Genomic DNA, 16893 nt, shown 5'->3' with positions numbered 1-16893 from the left:
AAAAATACAAAAATTAGCCAGGTGTGATGGCAGGTGCCTGTAATCCCAGCTACTTGGGAGGCTGTGGCAGGAGAATCACTTGAACCTGGGAGGCGGAGGTTGCAGTGAGCCAAGATCATGCCACTGTACTCCAGCCTGGACAACAGAGCAAGACTCTGTCTCAAAAAAAAAAAAAGTTCAAGATGGTAAATTTTATGTTATGTATATTTGTCACAATTAAAAATAAAAATAGGCCAGGTGCAGTGGCTCACGCCTGTAAACCCAGCACTTTGGGAGGCCGAGGGGGGCAGATCATGAGGTCAGGAGTTTGAGACCAGCCTGGCCAGCATGGTGAAACCTCGTCTCTACTGAAAATACAAAAAATTAGCCATGCATGGTGGCGCACGCCTGTAGTCCCAGCTACTAGGAAGGCTAAGGCAGGAGAATTGCTTGAACCCACCAGGTGGAGGTTGCAGTGAACCAAGATCACGCCACTGCACTCCAGCCTGGGAGATAGAGCGAGACTCCATCTCAAACAAACAAACAAACAAAAAAACAAGAAAGAAGGAGAGAAGGAGAGAAAGAGAAAAAAGAAAGAAGAAAGGAAGAAAGGAAGGAAAAGATCTTACTAAGAAAAAGAGTAGGAGGTAAGGAAATGGAGACTCTATACGGACTACTCTTTCAAGAAGCTCAGGCCAGGCATGGTGGCTCATGCTTGTAATCCCAGCACTTTGGGAGGCTGAGGTGGGAGGATTACTTAAGCCCAGGAGTTCAAGAACAGCCTGGGTAACATGGTGAAACCCCATCTCTACAAAAATACAAAAATTAGCCGGGCAGAACTCCTGACCTCAGGTATTCTGCCTGCCTCGCCCTTCCAGAGTGCTAGGATTTTTTTTTTTTTTTTTTTTTTTTTTGAGACAGAGTTTCACTCTTGTCACCCAGGCTGGAGTGCAATGGCGTGATCTCAGCTCACTGCAAAATCCACCTCCCAGGTTCAAGTGATTCTCCTGCTTCAGCCTCCCGAGTAGCTGGGATTACGGTGTGCACCACCATGCCCAGCTAATTTTTGTATTTTTAGTAGAGACAGGGTTTCGCCATGTTGGCCTCAAACTTCTGACCTCAGGTGATCCACCCATCTGCCTCAGCCTCCCAAAGTGCTAGGATTACAGGTGTGAGCCACCACACCCGGCCAATCATTAACCTTAATGATCATTTACTATGTGCCAGGCATTCATTACTAACAGCTCAATAAAGTAGATACTAGTAGTATGCCATTAGATATGGAGTTATGGGGGGAAAAGAAGGTCAAGGATAATATTAAGGTTTTTGGTCTGAGCACATGGAAGAATGAAGTTGCCATTTACTGAGATGGAGAACAGTTTTGGCAGGGCAGGGAGGAAAAGAGCAGGCAGGAGCTCTGTTTAAATATGTTAAGTTTGAAATGTCTAATAAATGTCTAAATGGAGATGTCAGGTGTGATGTTAAATATATAAATCTAAAATACAGGAGGGCAGTCCAAGTTGAGAGTTCCAGTCCAAGTTGAGAGTTCCATCATACAGGTGCTATTCAAAGCTATGAGACTGGATATAAATTTTTTTTTTTTTTTTTGAGATGGAGTCTCCCTCTGTCACCCAGGCTGGAGTGCAGTGGCACAATCTCAGCTCATTGCAACCTCTGCCTCCTGGGTTCAAGTGATCCTTCCACCTCAGCCTCCCGAGTAGCTGGGACCACAGGCATGCACCACCACGCCTGGCTAATTTTTGTATTTTTGGTAGAGATGGGGTTTCACCATGTTGCCCCAGCTGGTCTCAAACTCCTGAGCTCAAGCAATCTGCTCACCTCAGCCTCCCAAAGTGCTGAGTTTACAGGCATGAGCTACTGCACCCATCCAAGACCTGGATAAAACTATGAAGAGAGAAGTATAGACAGAAAAGAGGCTCAAGGACAGAGTCCTGGGGTACTCCAAGGTTTAGAGGTCAGAAAAATGAGGAGAAACCAGGAAAGGAACCAGAAAAAGAGAGGCCATAGAAATGAGAAGAAAACCAGGAGAGTGTGGCATTCTATAAAGTCAAATGAAGAAAGTTTCTCAAGGAATAGAGTGCTCAATTGTGTCAAGTGTTGTCGATAGGTTAAGATGAAAGTTAAGAAATAAACATTTACTGGGGCTGGACACGGTGTCTCACGCCTGTAATCCCAGCGCTTTAGGAGGCTGAGGCGGGCGGATCACGAGGTCAGGAGATTGAGACCATCCTGGCTAACACAGTGAAAACCTGTCTCTACTAAAAATACAAAAAAATTAGCCGGGTGTGGTGGCGGGCCCCTGCAGTCCCAGCTATTCGGGAGGCTGAGGCAGGAGAATGACGTGAAGCTGGGAGGCGGAGGTTGCAGTGAGCTGAGATCGTGCCACTGCACTCCAGCCTGGGCGACAGAGCGAGACTCCGTCATAAAAAAATAAATAAGTAAATAAACATTTACTTAATAACTTGAGTCACTGCAGACTTTCAAAAGAACAGTTTTGGTGGAGTGGTAGGAATAAAAGCCTAATTAGTTTGGTTTAAGAGGGAATGAGAGAAGTCTGACATTATCAAAAAATGGAAAGGATGTAAATCTATGACAAATTTTATACATTGTTGATGGAAACAGATTTGGTACAATACTTTGGAAATAAATTTAGCATTATCTCCTAAAGTGGAATATTTGCATACCTGATGGCTCAGCAATCTCACTCTTAGGTAGAAACCCAAAAGAAACTCTAGCACAAGGATACTACATACAGAAGAATGTTCAGAACAGCAATTTCAAAAATAGCAAAAATGAACAAACACAATCTAGAAACAATCCAAAAATCCATTGGTAGGAGAATGGATAAATTACAGTATATTCACAAATGAAATATTGTAAAGCATGAAAAATGGATAAACCACATCTACATGCAACATGAATGAATCATGAAAACACAAAACTGAAGGTAAAAAAACAAAAACAAAAACAAACAGAAGACTATGTGCTGCAATAAGACACTACAGCAGTGGTTGCAAGCACAGATTTGGAACTAGATTACCTGGGTTCAAATCCCAGTTGGGCCATTCACTAGCAGTATGATTTTCAAACTCTCTGTAACTCACTTTTCCTCATCTATAAGATGGGAACAATAATAATGAAGTTGTAAGGATTAAATAAGATAAAATATAGTTATATAACTATATATTATGTAGATATAATTATATACAGTTATACAAAGTACTTAGAACAGTGCAAACAAGTTAATTAAACATGATTTTAAAACTATGTTTTTTGGGGAAGACTTTCAGTCCAAAATGGCAGTATAGAAGTAAACTGGCTTCACTTTCTTCCACAGAAAACTAAAACTATGTTTTTAAAAAGTAATAGGGCTGCTGGGCACAGTGGCTCATGCCTGTAATCCTAGCACTTTGGGAGGCCAAGGTGGGCGAATCACTTGAAGTCAGGGGTTCCAGACCAACCTGATTAACACGGTGAAACCCTGTCTCTACTAAAAACACAAAAATAAGCCAGGTGTGGTGGCATGCGCCTGTAGTCCCAGCTACTCAGAAGGCTGAGATATGAGAATCGCCTGAACCCAGGAGGTGGAAGATTGCAGTGAGTTGAGATCATGCCACTACACTCCAGCCTGAGTGACAGAGTAAGATCCCGTATCAAAAAAAAAAAAAAAAAAAAGTAATAGGGCTGGGTGCCGTGGCTCACACCTGTAATCCCAGCACTTTGAGAGGCCAAGGCAGGAGGATCGCTTGAGGTCAGGAGTTCGAGAACAGCTTGGGCAACATAGCGAGACCCTGTGTCTACAAAAAAATTTAAAAATTACCCAAGTGTGGTGGTGAGCGCCTGTAGTCCTAGCTACTTGGGAAGCTGAGGCAGGACGATCACTGGAGCCCAGGAGTTCCAGGCTGCAGTGAGCTACGATCATGCCACTGCACTCCACTCTGGATGGCAGAGTGAGACCCTGTCTCCACAAAAAATTTAAAAATTAGCTGGGCATGGTGACGCACATCTGTAATCCTAGCTACTCAGGGGGCTGAGGTGGGAGGATTGCTTGAGCCAGGGAGGTCGAGGCTGCAGTGAGCCATGATCGAGCCACTGCACTCCAGCCCAAGTGACAAAGTGAGACCCAGTCTCAAAAAATAAAATAAAATAAAATAAAAAGCAAGAGAGTAATAAATACAGAATTTAGTACAGTGATTACCTCTAGAAGAGGTGCAGAGGATGAGATGGAGAAATTCATGTGTACGTAATTATAGGCAATGAATCTAGTCTAGTACTTGAGAGTACCTCTTACAGGTGTTCCTCTATTATTACACTTTATAACTACATGTAAACTTTTGTATTACCTGACAATATATTCAAGATAATAAAAGAAAAAAGAATGAAAGGAAATAAATTGGAGACAGCAAGTATATATGATTCTTGAATAGATAGCTCTTTCAAGATGTTTTACTGTAAAGGGAAGAAGAGAAATGAAACAATGGCTAGAAGAAGAAGAAAAAGGTTTTTTTTAATTTAAATTGTTTTTCTTTTTTTTTGAGACAGAGTTTCGCTCTTGTTGCCCAGGCTTGAGTGCAATGGCACAATCTTTGCTCACTGCAACCTCCGCCTCCCAAGTTCAAGCAATTCTCCTGCCTCAGCCTCCCTAGTATCTGGGATTACAGGCATGTGCCACCATGCCTGGCTAATTTTGTATTTTTAGTAGAGATGGGGTTTCACCATGTTGGTCAGGCTGGTTTCAAACTTCTGACCTCCGGTGATCTGCCTGCCTCAGCCTCCCAAAGTGCTGGGATTACAGGTGTGAGCCACCGCACCTGGCCAATTTTTTTTTCTTTTTTATACTCCATAGGTTCACAATTTTTAGACAGAATTTTGTTCTTGTAGCCCAGGCTGGAGTAGAATGGCACGATCTTGGCTCACTGCAACCTCTACCTCCTGGGTTCAAGTGATTCTCCTGGCTCAGCCTCCCAATTAGCTGGGATTACAAGCAAGCATCACCATGCCCAGCTAATTTTATATTTTTTAATAGAGACAGGGTCACCATGTTGGCCAGGCTGGTGTTGAACTCCTGACCTCAGGTGATCTGCCCACCTCGCCTCCCAAAGTGCTGGAATTACAGGCGTTGAGCCACAGTGCCCGGCCCACAATGTTTTTTTTTAAGTAAGAGAAAAACAGCCAATATACAGGCTGATATGTGATTATAAACATTACCAATCCTCAAAATAATTTGACAAAATATATCAGTACTTTTTTTTTTTTTTTTTGAGATGGAATCTTGCACTGTCACCTGGGCTGGAGTCCAGTGGCAGATCTCGGCTCACTGCAGCCTCTGTCTCCCAGGTTCAAGTGATTCTCCTCGCCTCAGCCTCCCAAGTAGCTGGGATTACAGGTGCCCACCACCATGCCCAGCTAATTTTTTTGTATTTTCAGTACAGACTGGGTTTCACTATGTTGGCCAGGCTGGTCTCGAACTCCTGACCTCTGATCCACCCGCCTCAGCCTCCCAAAGTGCTGGGATTACAGGTATGAGCCACCGCACCTGGCCAATATATCAGTACTTTAAGATGCAAAATTCAAGGTCAGAAAGCCTAAGACATCTGGCACTGGTCACACAGCTAATACGTGACAAAGCCACATTTAAATTCAGATCAATCAATAAATAATTACTTAAAAAATAAATTCAGATCTATCTAACTCTGTATTTCAGGGTTTGTATAGAACATAATGCTTCCTTCCTTTGCTTAACCTTGATTTAGTGCCTACCATAGGCACTAAATAAATGTGATAGCTTAATCACATTTATTAGGATATATATTTTTTGAGTATCTACTAGATAGGCCTAAGATGCTATATTAGGTATTTGGGGAGATAATAAACTGAATAACACTGTCTCTACCTTAAAGAGCTTACACTCTAGCAATGAAGATAAGACAATTACCTAAATGATTCCAATACAACGCAAAATTATATAAACACCATATAAGAAGTACAAAACATTATGGGGGTTCAGAAAAAAGTCCCCTTTGGAAAAGACAGTCCCCTCTGGGGCTAGGAAATGGAGGGATTAGCAGAAGCTTTATATAAGAGGTAATTTTCAACTGAACTTAAAGGGATGGGTAGGATTTTTAAAGACATTTTTTACTGTGACTTCTTAAAGGGCCACAGTCATGCCTTAACCCCAGGGCCTAGCATGCTGCAGCTGTTCAATAAATATAAGTAATATGAGTGAAGTAAACAAATGAAACGAAAGGCCATTCCGGAATTAAGCAACAACAATAAAAAGGATCAGAGGCTGAATGCATAAGGCACAAGAACAACAAAAAGATCAGAGTTGGAGGGATGTGAATATGCATATTTTGAGAATAAGTACCAAGTAACTGGTCATGATTCTCTTTACATTTGCCTCCTACATCTCCCATCTTTAAGAAAATTATCTCAGCCAGGTGCAGTATCTCATGCCTGAAAACCCAGCACTTTAGGAGGCTGAGGTGGGGGGAATCACTTGAGCCCAGGAGTTTGAGACCACCCAGGGCAATATAGTGGGACCCCATCTGTACAAAAATTTAAAAATTAGCCAAGTGTGATGGCGTGAGCCGGTAGTCCCAGCTACTCAGGAGACCAAGGTAGGAGAATTGCTTGAACTCAGGAGGTTGAGGCTACAGTGAACCATGATTGCACCACCGTGCTCCAGGCTGGGCAACAGACAAAACCCTGCCTCAAAAAAAAAAAAAAAAAAAAAAAAAAAAAAAATGGGAAAAGAAAATTCTCTCTTGACAGCACCGCTATCCTCTTCCAGCTTTTATCTCATTTCTCTGGTCCCTTTTTTTAAAATAACAACTCTACTGAGATATAATTCACATATCATACACGTCACCCATTTAAATATAAATTCAGGACTAGGCACAGTGGCTCACGCCTGTAATCCCAGCACTTTGGGAGGCCAAGGCAGGAGGATCGCTTGATCCCAGGGGTTTGAGACAAGCCTGAGCAACATAGCAAAAGCCTGTCTCTATAAAAAAATTTTTTTTAAATTAGCTAGGCATGTGGCACTGTAATCCCAGCTACTTGGGAGGCTGTGGCAGGAGGATCCCTGGAGCTCAGGGGTTTTAGGCTTTAGTAAGCTATGATTGTGCCACTGCACTCCAGCCTGGGCAACAGAGTGAGACCCTGTCTCTAAATAAAGAAAGCATAAATTCAATGGTACTTAGATCACAGAGTTGTGCAACCATAACCACAATTTTAGAACATTTCATTATCCCAAAAAGAAACACAATACCCATTACCAGTCACTCCCTATTTCCCCACTAAGCCCTAGGCAACCACTAATCGACTTTCTGTCTCTATAGATTTCCGTATTCTGGGCATTTCCCATAAATGGAATCATACAACATGTAGTCTCTTATGACTGGCTTCTTTCATAAGCGTAATGTTTTTAAGGTTCATCCACATCTAGCATGTATCAGTATTCCATTCCTTTTTCTTTTTTTTTTTTTTTTCCTAGGGATTTGTTGTTGTTGTTGTTGTTTTTGGGACAGAGTCTTGCTCTGTTGCACAAGCTGGAGTACAGTGGTGTGATCCACTGCAGCCTCCACCTCCCAGCCTCAAGCAATCCTACCACCTCAGCCTTCCGAGTAGCTGGGGCTACAGGTGTGTTGCACACCAGCACGCCTGGCTAATTTTTGTACTTTTTGTAGAGATGGAGTTTTGCTTTTGCCATGTTGCCCAGGCTGGTCTAGAGCTCCTGGGCTCAAGCAATCCACCTGCCTCGGGCTCCCAAAGTGCCGGGATTACAGGCATGAGAAACCACACTCAGCCTAGTACCCCATTCCTTATTATTGTTGAATATTTCATTGTATGGGCGCACCATGTATTTTATTTATCCATTCCTCAGTTGATGGACATTAGGGTTGTTTCCACTCTGGACTATTATGAATAATGCTCCTATGAACATTTATGTACAGGTCTTTGTGTGAACATATGTTTCCATTTCTCTTGGGCATATATCTAGGAGTGGAATTCCTGGGTCTTTGCTTAACCTTTTGAGAACCTGCCAAGATGTTTTCCAAAGCAGCTGTACCATTTTACATTCCCACCAGAAGTGTATAAAGGTTCCAGTTACTCCACATATATTATGTCTCTCTTTCTTTCTTCCTTTTTTGATACAGAGTCTTGCTCTGTCACCCAGAATGAAAACAGTGGGGCAATCAACCGCAGCCTTGACCTCCTGGGCTCAAGCAATCCTCCCACCTCAGCCTTCCAAGTATTAACAGCTAGGACTACAGGTGTATGCCACCACACCCAGCTAATTTTTGTATTTTTGTAGAGATGGGGTTTTACCATGTTGCCCAGGCTGGTCTCAAACTCCTGGGCAACATGGTGCTGAGGAGATATTTGTCCTTTCGATTATCTTTTTGATTATTGACTGTCTTTTTTATTATCTGTCTTTTTCATTATAAACAGCCTAGTGGGTGTGAAGTGGTATCTCATTGTGGCTTTATTTTATATTTCCTTGATGGCTAATGATGTTAAGCATCTTTCCATAGAGCCTGTGGATAAACATCGATTCAGATGTTTTGCCTACTTTCTATTTGGGTTCTGCTCTACCTCTTAATGAATGTTCTTAAAAGATCAGTGTATATATACCATCTATACTTCCTTACTTGTTTTCACTCATCAACCTATTCTAACCTTGATTTTGCTCCCCATACCTCTGAAATTGCTTGTCAAAGTCATCAACCACCTTTACACTAACAAATTCAAAGACTATTCTTCAATCCTCACCTTCCAGCATTATAATTTTATGATTTGCACACTTGACTTTTTTTTTTTTTTTTTTTTGATACATGGTCTCGCTCAGTTGCCCAGGCTGCAATGCAGTGGCATGATCATGGCTCACTGTAGCCTCGACCTCTACCAGCTCAGGTGATCCTCCCACCTCAGGCTCCTGAGCAGCTGGAACGACAGGCACACACCACCATACGTAGCTAATTTTTGTATCTTTTGTAGAGACAGGGTTTTGCCATGTTGTCCGGGCTGGTCTAGAACTCCTAGGCTCAAGTGATCCTCCCACTTTGGCCTCCCAAAGTGCTGGAATTACAGGCATGAGCCACTGTGCCTGGCCATACGTGCCTTTTAATTCCAACTGACTTCTTATTCCAATTGATATTTTCCCTTGTCCTGTTTCTGTTCTGTATTTTTTTGTTATACTGCATACTGCATATTCTCCTATGGAATAAGAAATGTAAACCAGCAACCAAAGGGTATATCCAGAAAACTGCATTAACATAACTGGCTAGTAGAGCAAATGTAACAATATCAAGGGGGCATGGTGGGGGGCGGGGGATGGGGAAGATAAGGAAAGGCCAGACAGATAGTAGGTGTTGGGCTAGAGATTTGCACTTTATTCAGCAGGTAATATATGGCCATTAAAGTTTTTTTTGTTTTTGTTTTTGTTTTTGAGATGGAGTCTCGCTGTTGTCGGTCCCGGGCTGAAGTGCAATGGCGCGATCTCGGCTCACTGCAACTTCTGCCTCCCAGGTTCCAGCAATTCTCCTGCCTCAGCCTCCCAAGTAACTGAAATTAACTGGTGCCTGCCACCACGCCTGGCTAATTTTTGTATATTTAGTAGAGACGGGGTTTCACCCTGTTGGCCAGTCTGGTCTCAAACTCCTGACCTCAGGTGATCCACTCACCTTGGCCTCCCAAAGTGCTGGGATTACAGGCGTGAGCCACTGCGCCCGGCCTACCACTAAACTTTAACCATTTGAGTTAACTTATTATTGATAACAGAACAGCTGCCCCAGTCAAGAGACGTTAGATCTACAAGTTCTTAATTCTCAGTCCTATTACATTTGATTTGATGGAAACTAGAAGGAAAAGTAGTAAACATACACAGAGAAAATTCTCTATCCTGTTAGAAGTACTAAGTGATTACCGTACTGTTTGTCACTTCTCTCTCCTGAGTAAACACTCTTGACAATCTCAGTTAACAAGCTTCTCAAAGAGTGAGGATCTGGCAGTACCCACCAGTCAGCCTTACTTTCATCACCTCCTACTCCCCATCAGTCTTCAATATATTAACATTGAGAAGAAATAGAAATGTATGAAAAGTACGTTGGAGAAGGCAAATTATCCTAAGTTAAACACAGCCCCTTTTCTTTTTTTCCAAAGGAAATGGTTGTTGATCCTATGAGGAGTTAAATTATAATAACACATGCCAGGGAGATGATGTCAAGAAAGGCGTGGTTAGGCCCTTTACAAGTTTGAAATTCCTTTAGTCCCAAACATTTCCTCTTTCGATCTCACCTTTACTCAAATCTCTCTACTTAGGCAACTTATTCAAACATTGAAGAAACAGTGTTGAGACCCTGTCTCTTTTTACTTCAGCCTTTTTTTTTTTTTTTAATGAACCAAGTTACTGAAGGGCATTAAAACTGCTGTTTAAAAAAAAAACACAAAATTATCTTGCAGAATCCCTCTTTGAAATCCACATTTTTCCCCTTCAGTAACTATTTTAATTAAAAAGAAAGGAAAAAAAAATTTAACACTACTTCCTGAGAAAAAAGTCTGCCTTTATTAGGCATTATATATTTGTTGACGGCATTCCCATATTTATCACCAGCCAATAAAGACTAAGAAAAGTATGACTGTCATGGGCTCCTCAGGAAACATCTTTCCTGATAAGTGAAGTACATATTTCAAAATAAAATAATCCTATCTTTTATGTTTTTTTATTTTTTATTTTATTTATTTATTTATTTTTGAGATGGAGTCTCACTCTGTTGCCCAGGCTGCAGTGCGGTGGCACAATCTCGGCTCACTGCAACATCCACCTCCTGGGTTCAAGTGATTCTCCTGCCTCAGCCTTCTGAGTAGCTGGGACTACAGGCGTGCACCACCATACCCGGCTAATTTTTGTATTTTCAGTATTGACAGGGTTTCACCATGTTGGCCAGGCTGGTCTCAAACTCCTGACCTCGAGCCATCTGCCCGCTTCCGCCTCCCAAAGAGCTGTGATTACAGGTGTGAGCACCAAAGTTAAATTTTTACAATAACTTTCATTAGTTTCAGTAAGAAACAGTAACTTTTATATAAAAGTTATATATAGGTAGGGCGTGGTGGCTCACGCCTGTAATCCCAGCACTTTGGGAGGCCGAGGTGGGCAGGTCACTTGAGGTCAGGAGTTCGAGAACAGCCTGGCCAACATGGTGAAACGCCATCTCTACCAAAAATATAAAAAATTAGCCAGGCGTGGTGGTGGGCCTCTGTAGCTGGGCCTCCCAGCTACTCAGGAGGCTGAGGCAGAAGAATCACTTGAACCCAGGAGTCGGAGGTTGCAGTGAGCTGAGATCGCCCCACTGCACTCCAGCCTGGGTGACAGAGTGAGACTCTGTCTCGAAAACAAACAACAAAAGTTATATATAAAAGTTGGCTGAGGTGGGAGGTTCGCTTAAGCCCAGGGGATGGAGGTTGTAGTGAGCCGAGATCATGGCACTGTCCTCCAGCCCAGACTGCAGAGTGATACCCTGTCTCAAAATAAATAAATAAATAAATGGGCCGGACAGTGGCTCACGCCTGTAATCCCAGCACTTTGGGAACCCGAGGCAGGCAGATTGCTTGAGGCCAGGAGTTCAAGACCAGCTTGGCCAACGTGGCAAAACCCCGTCTCTAATAAAATTACAAAATTTAGCTGGGCATGGTGGTGCACACCTGTAGTCCCAGCTACCCACGAGGTTGAGGCGGGAGAATCACTTGAACCCAGGAGACTGAGGTTGCAGGGAGCCAGGATCGTGCCACTGCACTCCAGCCTGGGTGACAGGGTAAGACTCTGTCTCAAAATAAATAAATAAACAAATAAATAGAATTTAACTGGGTATGGAAAATACACAAATTACATAAGCAAATGCATCTACAACACTTTCCAAAACAGAAACACAGCAAGCCCTACTTGACAAGACAAAGAGCAAGGTAACAATGCTGTAGTTTAAAAACACCCTCCCTGGTCATCTAGTGTTGAGGAAAAAAATTAAGTAAAATAAAAATAAAAATATGGGGCCAGGCGCAGTGGCTCATGCCTGTAATCCCAGCACTTTGGGAGGCCGAGGCAGGCAGATCACCTGAGGTCAGGAGTTTGAGACCAGCCTGACCAACATGATGAAACCCCATCTCTACTAAAAATACAAAAAATTAGCTGGGCGTGGTGGCGGGCACCTGTAATCCCAACTACTCAGAAAGCTGAGGCAGGAGAATCACTTGAACCCAGGAGACGGAGGTTGCAGTGAGCCGAAATCGCGCCACTGCATTCCAGCCTGGGCGCGACAGAGCAAGACTCCGTCTCAAATAAATAAATAAAAATATGGGCCAGGCTTGGCGACTCAAAGTGCAATCTCAGCACGTTGGGAGTCCAAGGCAGGCAGATCACTTGAGGTCAGGAGTTTGAGACCAGCCTGGCCAACAGGGTGAAACCCCATCTCTACTAAGAACACAAAAAAATTGTCCGGATGTGGTGGCACTCCTGTAGTTCCAGCTACTCGTGAGGCTGAGGGAGGAGAATTGCTTGAACCTGGGATGCGGAGGCTGCAGTGAGCTGAGATCACACCGCTGCACTCCAGCCTGGGTGACAGAGCGAGACTCCATCTCAAAAAAAAAAAAAGTAAAAATAAAAATATGAAAACCCTCTACGTTCACAAACTTATATAGGCACAAAAGGAGTCATATGCATAGCCACAAAGTGATGCACAGATACAGCATCCTTACATCTGATCATAACATTGACTTATAAGAACCCAAAGAATTGACAAATACATTAGTAATTAGTAATTATGTATCTACCTATCCTCCCCAACCAATTCCAACAATTCCTGAATTGTCAAACCTTACAGTTATCAGGAAGAGATAAGAGATTTCAACCCAAACCCACAGCCATACCTCTTGTCCCCTATACTATCCTAGATTTAGAAGCTAGTTAACTTTTTCCTATACTCCAAGGTGGGAGAGGGAGCAGAGAGCAAAAAGAGATTTTTAGATAGCTTCAAATACATGAAACCTCTAATAGGGAAGCAATTCGTTTTGGGAATTCATTTTATTTTAATGAGTTCTGGGTAACCTGAGACTAGGAGGGAAAAAAATCAGGAAAGAAATTTTCACATGGTACTCTACAAGGTTTGAAAAGAATAAAGACACATGAAATATTTCCCTTTCAAATATATATGTATAACATATAATGTATTATCTATACATATATTTGATAAAGGGATGTCAGCATATGTACATATAAACATATATTGATAACCAACAAATATGTATAAACTCATATTTCATTTCTTTTTGAGATGAAGTCTTGCTCTGTCACCCAGGCTGGAGTGCAGTGGCACAATCCTGGCTCACTGCAACCTCTGTCCCCCAGGTTCAAGTGATTCTCCTGCTTCAGCCTCCTGAGTAGCTGGGATTACAGGCGCGTGCCACCAAGCCCAGCTAATATGGGGTTTCACCATGTTGACCAGGCTGGTCTCAAACTCCTGACCTCAAGTGATCCACCTGCCTTGGCCTCCCAAGTGCTGGGATTACAGACATAAGCCACCATGCCCAGCCTCATTTCTTTTTTAAAGTAAATTTTATTGTGTATATTTAAGGTATACAACATGTTATGGGATACATATAGTAGTAGAAAGGTTACTATAGTGAAGTAAATTAATCATCCCACATAGTTGTCCCTTTTGTTTCTTTTTGTGGCAAGAGGAGCTAAAGTCTGCTCATTTAGCATGAATCTCATATACAGTACAACTTTATCATCTATGGTCCTCATGTTGTACATTGGATCTCAGGATTTGTTCATCCTACATATCTACTACTTTGTATCCTCTGACCTATAGCTCCCCATTTCCTCTCCCCTCTACCCATATTTCTTCAGGATATAAACAGAATGAGTACCACACAGACTAAGCCCATAAATCAACATTAAGTGTTTTGGGTCTAAACATTACCCACTGCATTGATCAGACACTTGCGTTTAAATCTACCTCTAATGGTCTCATTAGGTACATGAGAAAGCAGCAGGAATCGTTTCTCACCCTCCAACATTCCATTAGATGAGCAAAAGATTCCCTAAATGTCTATGTCACATTTTTTCTTCAAAGAACAGCTACAACACGAAGGGAGGGCAAAGAGTCTTCTTCCTGCTACAGCATGAAATTCCTCCTAATCAGTATGCTGTGCGCCCTGAAATGCCAGAAACTGCCAGATATATTCCTTGTCAAATATGGACAAGATTGTCCATCTCTCCCCATGTGCCCAAGGACAGCACAATTCTCTGGCAGCCATGGATTAATCATAAAGACTCCTAGGATCACTGCAAAGTCGGGCTATCTGCAGAGCTCCAAGTATCAGTTCAAATACAAGATCCAAAGTATCACAGCGCTCTGTGCCTTAATCCCAAGGTGCGATGTCTCTCAAGACTCCTTCTCTATAGGCTGGGTGGGGTAGGATCTGTAGTCTAGAAGAGTATACCCAGCTCTTGATAAACTGTTGTGGTTTCTCTGACTATGATTTCAGCTATCTAATACTACTGGTGGTATGTGTAGGAGGGAAGGTTGGGGAGAGAATGGAAACAGTTAATCAAAAAATAAAATAATCTTGTGGGGTGGGGTGGACTGGGGGACAGGGTCTGAAATGACATATTATCCTTGTGGAGATTGATACATCAGCAGGAAGTCAAACTAACTTCATTTCATAAGGATACAAACTTGCAAGCTTGATTTGTTTTTAATTCCCCTGTCTTTTCAGGCCTCGCAGAGACTGTAAGTTCCTTGAACTCCAGAACCAGGTGAGGAAAGATGCAGAAAGAAGTAGTGGAAAACGGAGAAGCGCGGTGAGGAATTAGCAATCTTGAGAGAGGAATCCCCTTCCCCTCTTTAAAAAGAATGTAAAAACCAAGGGCATTGCAAAATCCCCAGAAAAAGAAGTAGCTAGATACCAAAAAAGCGCTTTTCCCTACCTTCTTGTTGTTTCTATTGTAGCCAAAAGTCGAAATCCCGGGCCTGGAAGTCACGGATAGCAGCATTTTCTCTTTAATGTTAGGGAACGAGTGAGAGAGAGAGAGAGAAAGGGAGGGGGTAAGAAAGACGGGGAGGGAGGGAGGAGGGGAGCGAGGGAAAGGGGGAGAGGGAGGGAGGAAAAAAGGGAGGGGAGGAGAAAGGAGGAGAAAAGGAGCAGGAGGAGAGAGATGAAGGGGGGCTGCGAGCAGAGAATGAGCTCGGGCTGCTCCTTTACGTCACTGAGAGAAGTTAACAGAGTCTGAATGAGGCAGAGGCACTTCCACTGGGTCCTAATGCCCAAGATGTTATTTTTTTGTTTGTTTTTCATAGTCTCAGGAGTTAAAGCTAGAAAGAAGAGTTCTTAGGTCTAACCCCTTTCAAATTTATCCCCTTTCCTCTATGAACAAGTTCCGATTCTCATGTAAAGACAATGAGGGCTTTATTTCCACCCTTAGATCTCAGCTATAAGATTTCAAGCTTGATTTTAAAGGGGCTCCTGAAACATTGCCTTGGAGAACACGCAAAAAAACAACAACAACAACAAAAAAACCAGTTAGAGACAGAGTGTGTGACATAAGCTCAGGGCTTCCCCTACTTTACACTTACAGTGATTTTTTTTTTTTTTTTTTTTGAGACAGAGTTTTACTCTGTCACCCAGGCTGAAGTGCAGTGGTGCAATCCCGGATCCTGCTCACTGCAACCTCCACCTTCCGCAATTCTCCTGCCTCAGCCTCTCGAGTAGCTGGGATTACAGATGACCACCACCACACCCAGCTGATTTTTGTATTTTTTAGTAGGGATGGAGTTTCGCCATGTTGGCCAGGCTGGTCTCGAACTCCTGACCTCAAGTGATCCACCCACTCAACCTCCCAAAGTGCTGGGATTACAGGCATGAGCCACCACCCCAGGCCCATTTACAGTGATCTTAATGTACAAAGGAACAAACAGGAACACACCAAAGAGCAGAGCTAAGCAAAACAGAGTATGGGGTATAACTAGTTTCAGATCCTTAGATGTGTTTCTCTTGGGTCACACCAGTGGGCTGATGCCCCTCACTCCTATTTCAGATTCTCTGAGGAATGAGTTCATACTTAAGAAGGAGTTATCAAATTGGACTATATCATGAAACTTGGTGCCTAGTCATTTCTCTAACAATTGCAGACTATCTTATTTAACACTTTACCCTACTATTTCCTCATCTTTAAGATCCATGAAACTAAAACAATTACAGTAACCTGCCAAACCTGGAATTTATGTCTAAATTGAAATCTACAGTTGGGATGTCTGCTTTGAGTTGTCTTTGAGCTGTTTAAAAAAACAAAAAAACAAAAAAACAAAACTACTTAAGAAGCATATGCTTCAACAGAATAAAAACACAAAATTCTTAGGAAAGAATATAAATTTCAGAGTCAAGAACCTAATAGAGTTGCAACACTTACCTCTACTAGTTTCCAAAGAATGTCTTTGTAGGCGTAACCTTAACAAGAAAGGAAACCAAAAACTTAAGAATGATATCCAGTAACCCCTACCAATCCAAGTGGAATAGGGATGTAAAATGAAAGCCTTCAAATCCCTTCATAAGGCCACCTTGCTGCCATCCTAAGTAGTCTCTTGAGATATAAATTAACCCTGTCTGTTTTGTGACAACAAATATTAAGCCCAAACCCTCCCTCAAATGAAGTTCTGGTCTCTATTCTAGTTTCCCTGTCACTTTTTTGCTGATAATGGAACAGACAGTATTAGTATTCTGCAGAATAAATATACATACCCTACCCCCAATCTCTAACTTTCATTTCCAATAGGACAGGAAGTGCCTGCTCAGCTCAGGGGACACAGGAAGGGTGGGACAGCCTCAGTGTGGGAA

General features: G+C 42.5%; 1 protein-coding gene across 18 annotated transcripts in view; it reads right to left on the bottom strand.

The window, feature by feature from the left end:
• RBMS2 (RNA binding motif single stranded interacting protein 2) overlaps window positions 1–16519 on the bottom strand; it is a 95068-nt gene extending 78549 nt beyond the window's left edge. For 10 of the 18 annotated variants that reach the window (XM_063711850.1, XM_054528117.2, XM_063711844.1 and 7 more), the window contains exon 1: window positions 14990–15251. In XM_063711850.1, the coding sequence (XP_063567920.1) occupies window positions 14990–15055 (66 nt within the window). In that variant the 5' untranslated portion in view covers window positions 15056–15251. Of the gene's footprint in view, window positions 1–14989; window positions 15276–16468 lie in introns of those variants that run through there. The other 8 variants (XM_054528108.2, XM_063711846.1, XM_063711845.1 and 5 more) reach the window with 4 other exon arrangements.
• Window positions 16520–16893: the final 374 nt, after the last annotated feature.

Source organism: Pongo abelii, chromosome 10 (assembly GCF_028885655.2).
Source record: "Pongo abelii isolate AG06213 chromosome 10, NHGRI_mPonAbe1-v2.0_pri, whole genome shotgun sequence".
NCBI classification, from domain to species: domain Eukaryota; kingdom Metazoa; phylum Chordata; class Mammalia; order Primates; family Hominidae; genus Pongo; species Pongo abelii.
Note: the sequence above shows the minus strand (reverse complement) of the source record. Positions and strands in the feature narration are given on the sequence as shown.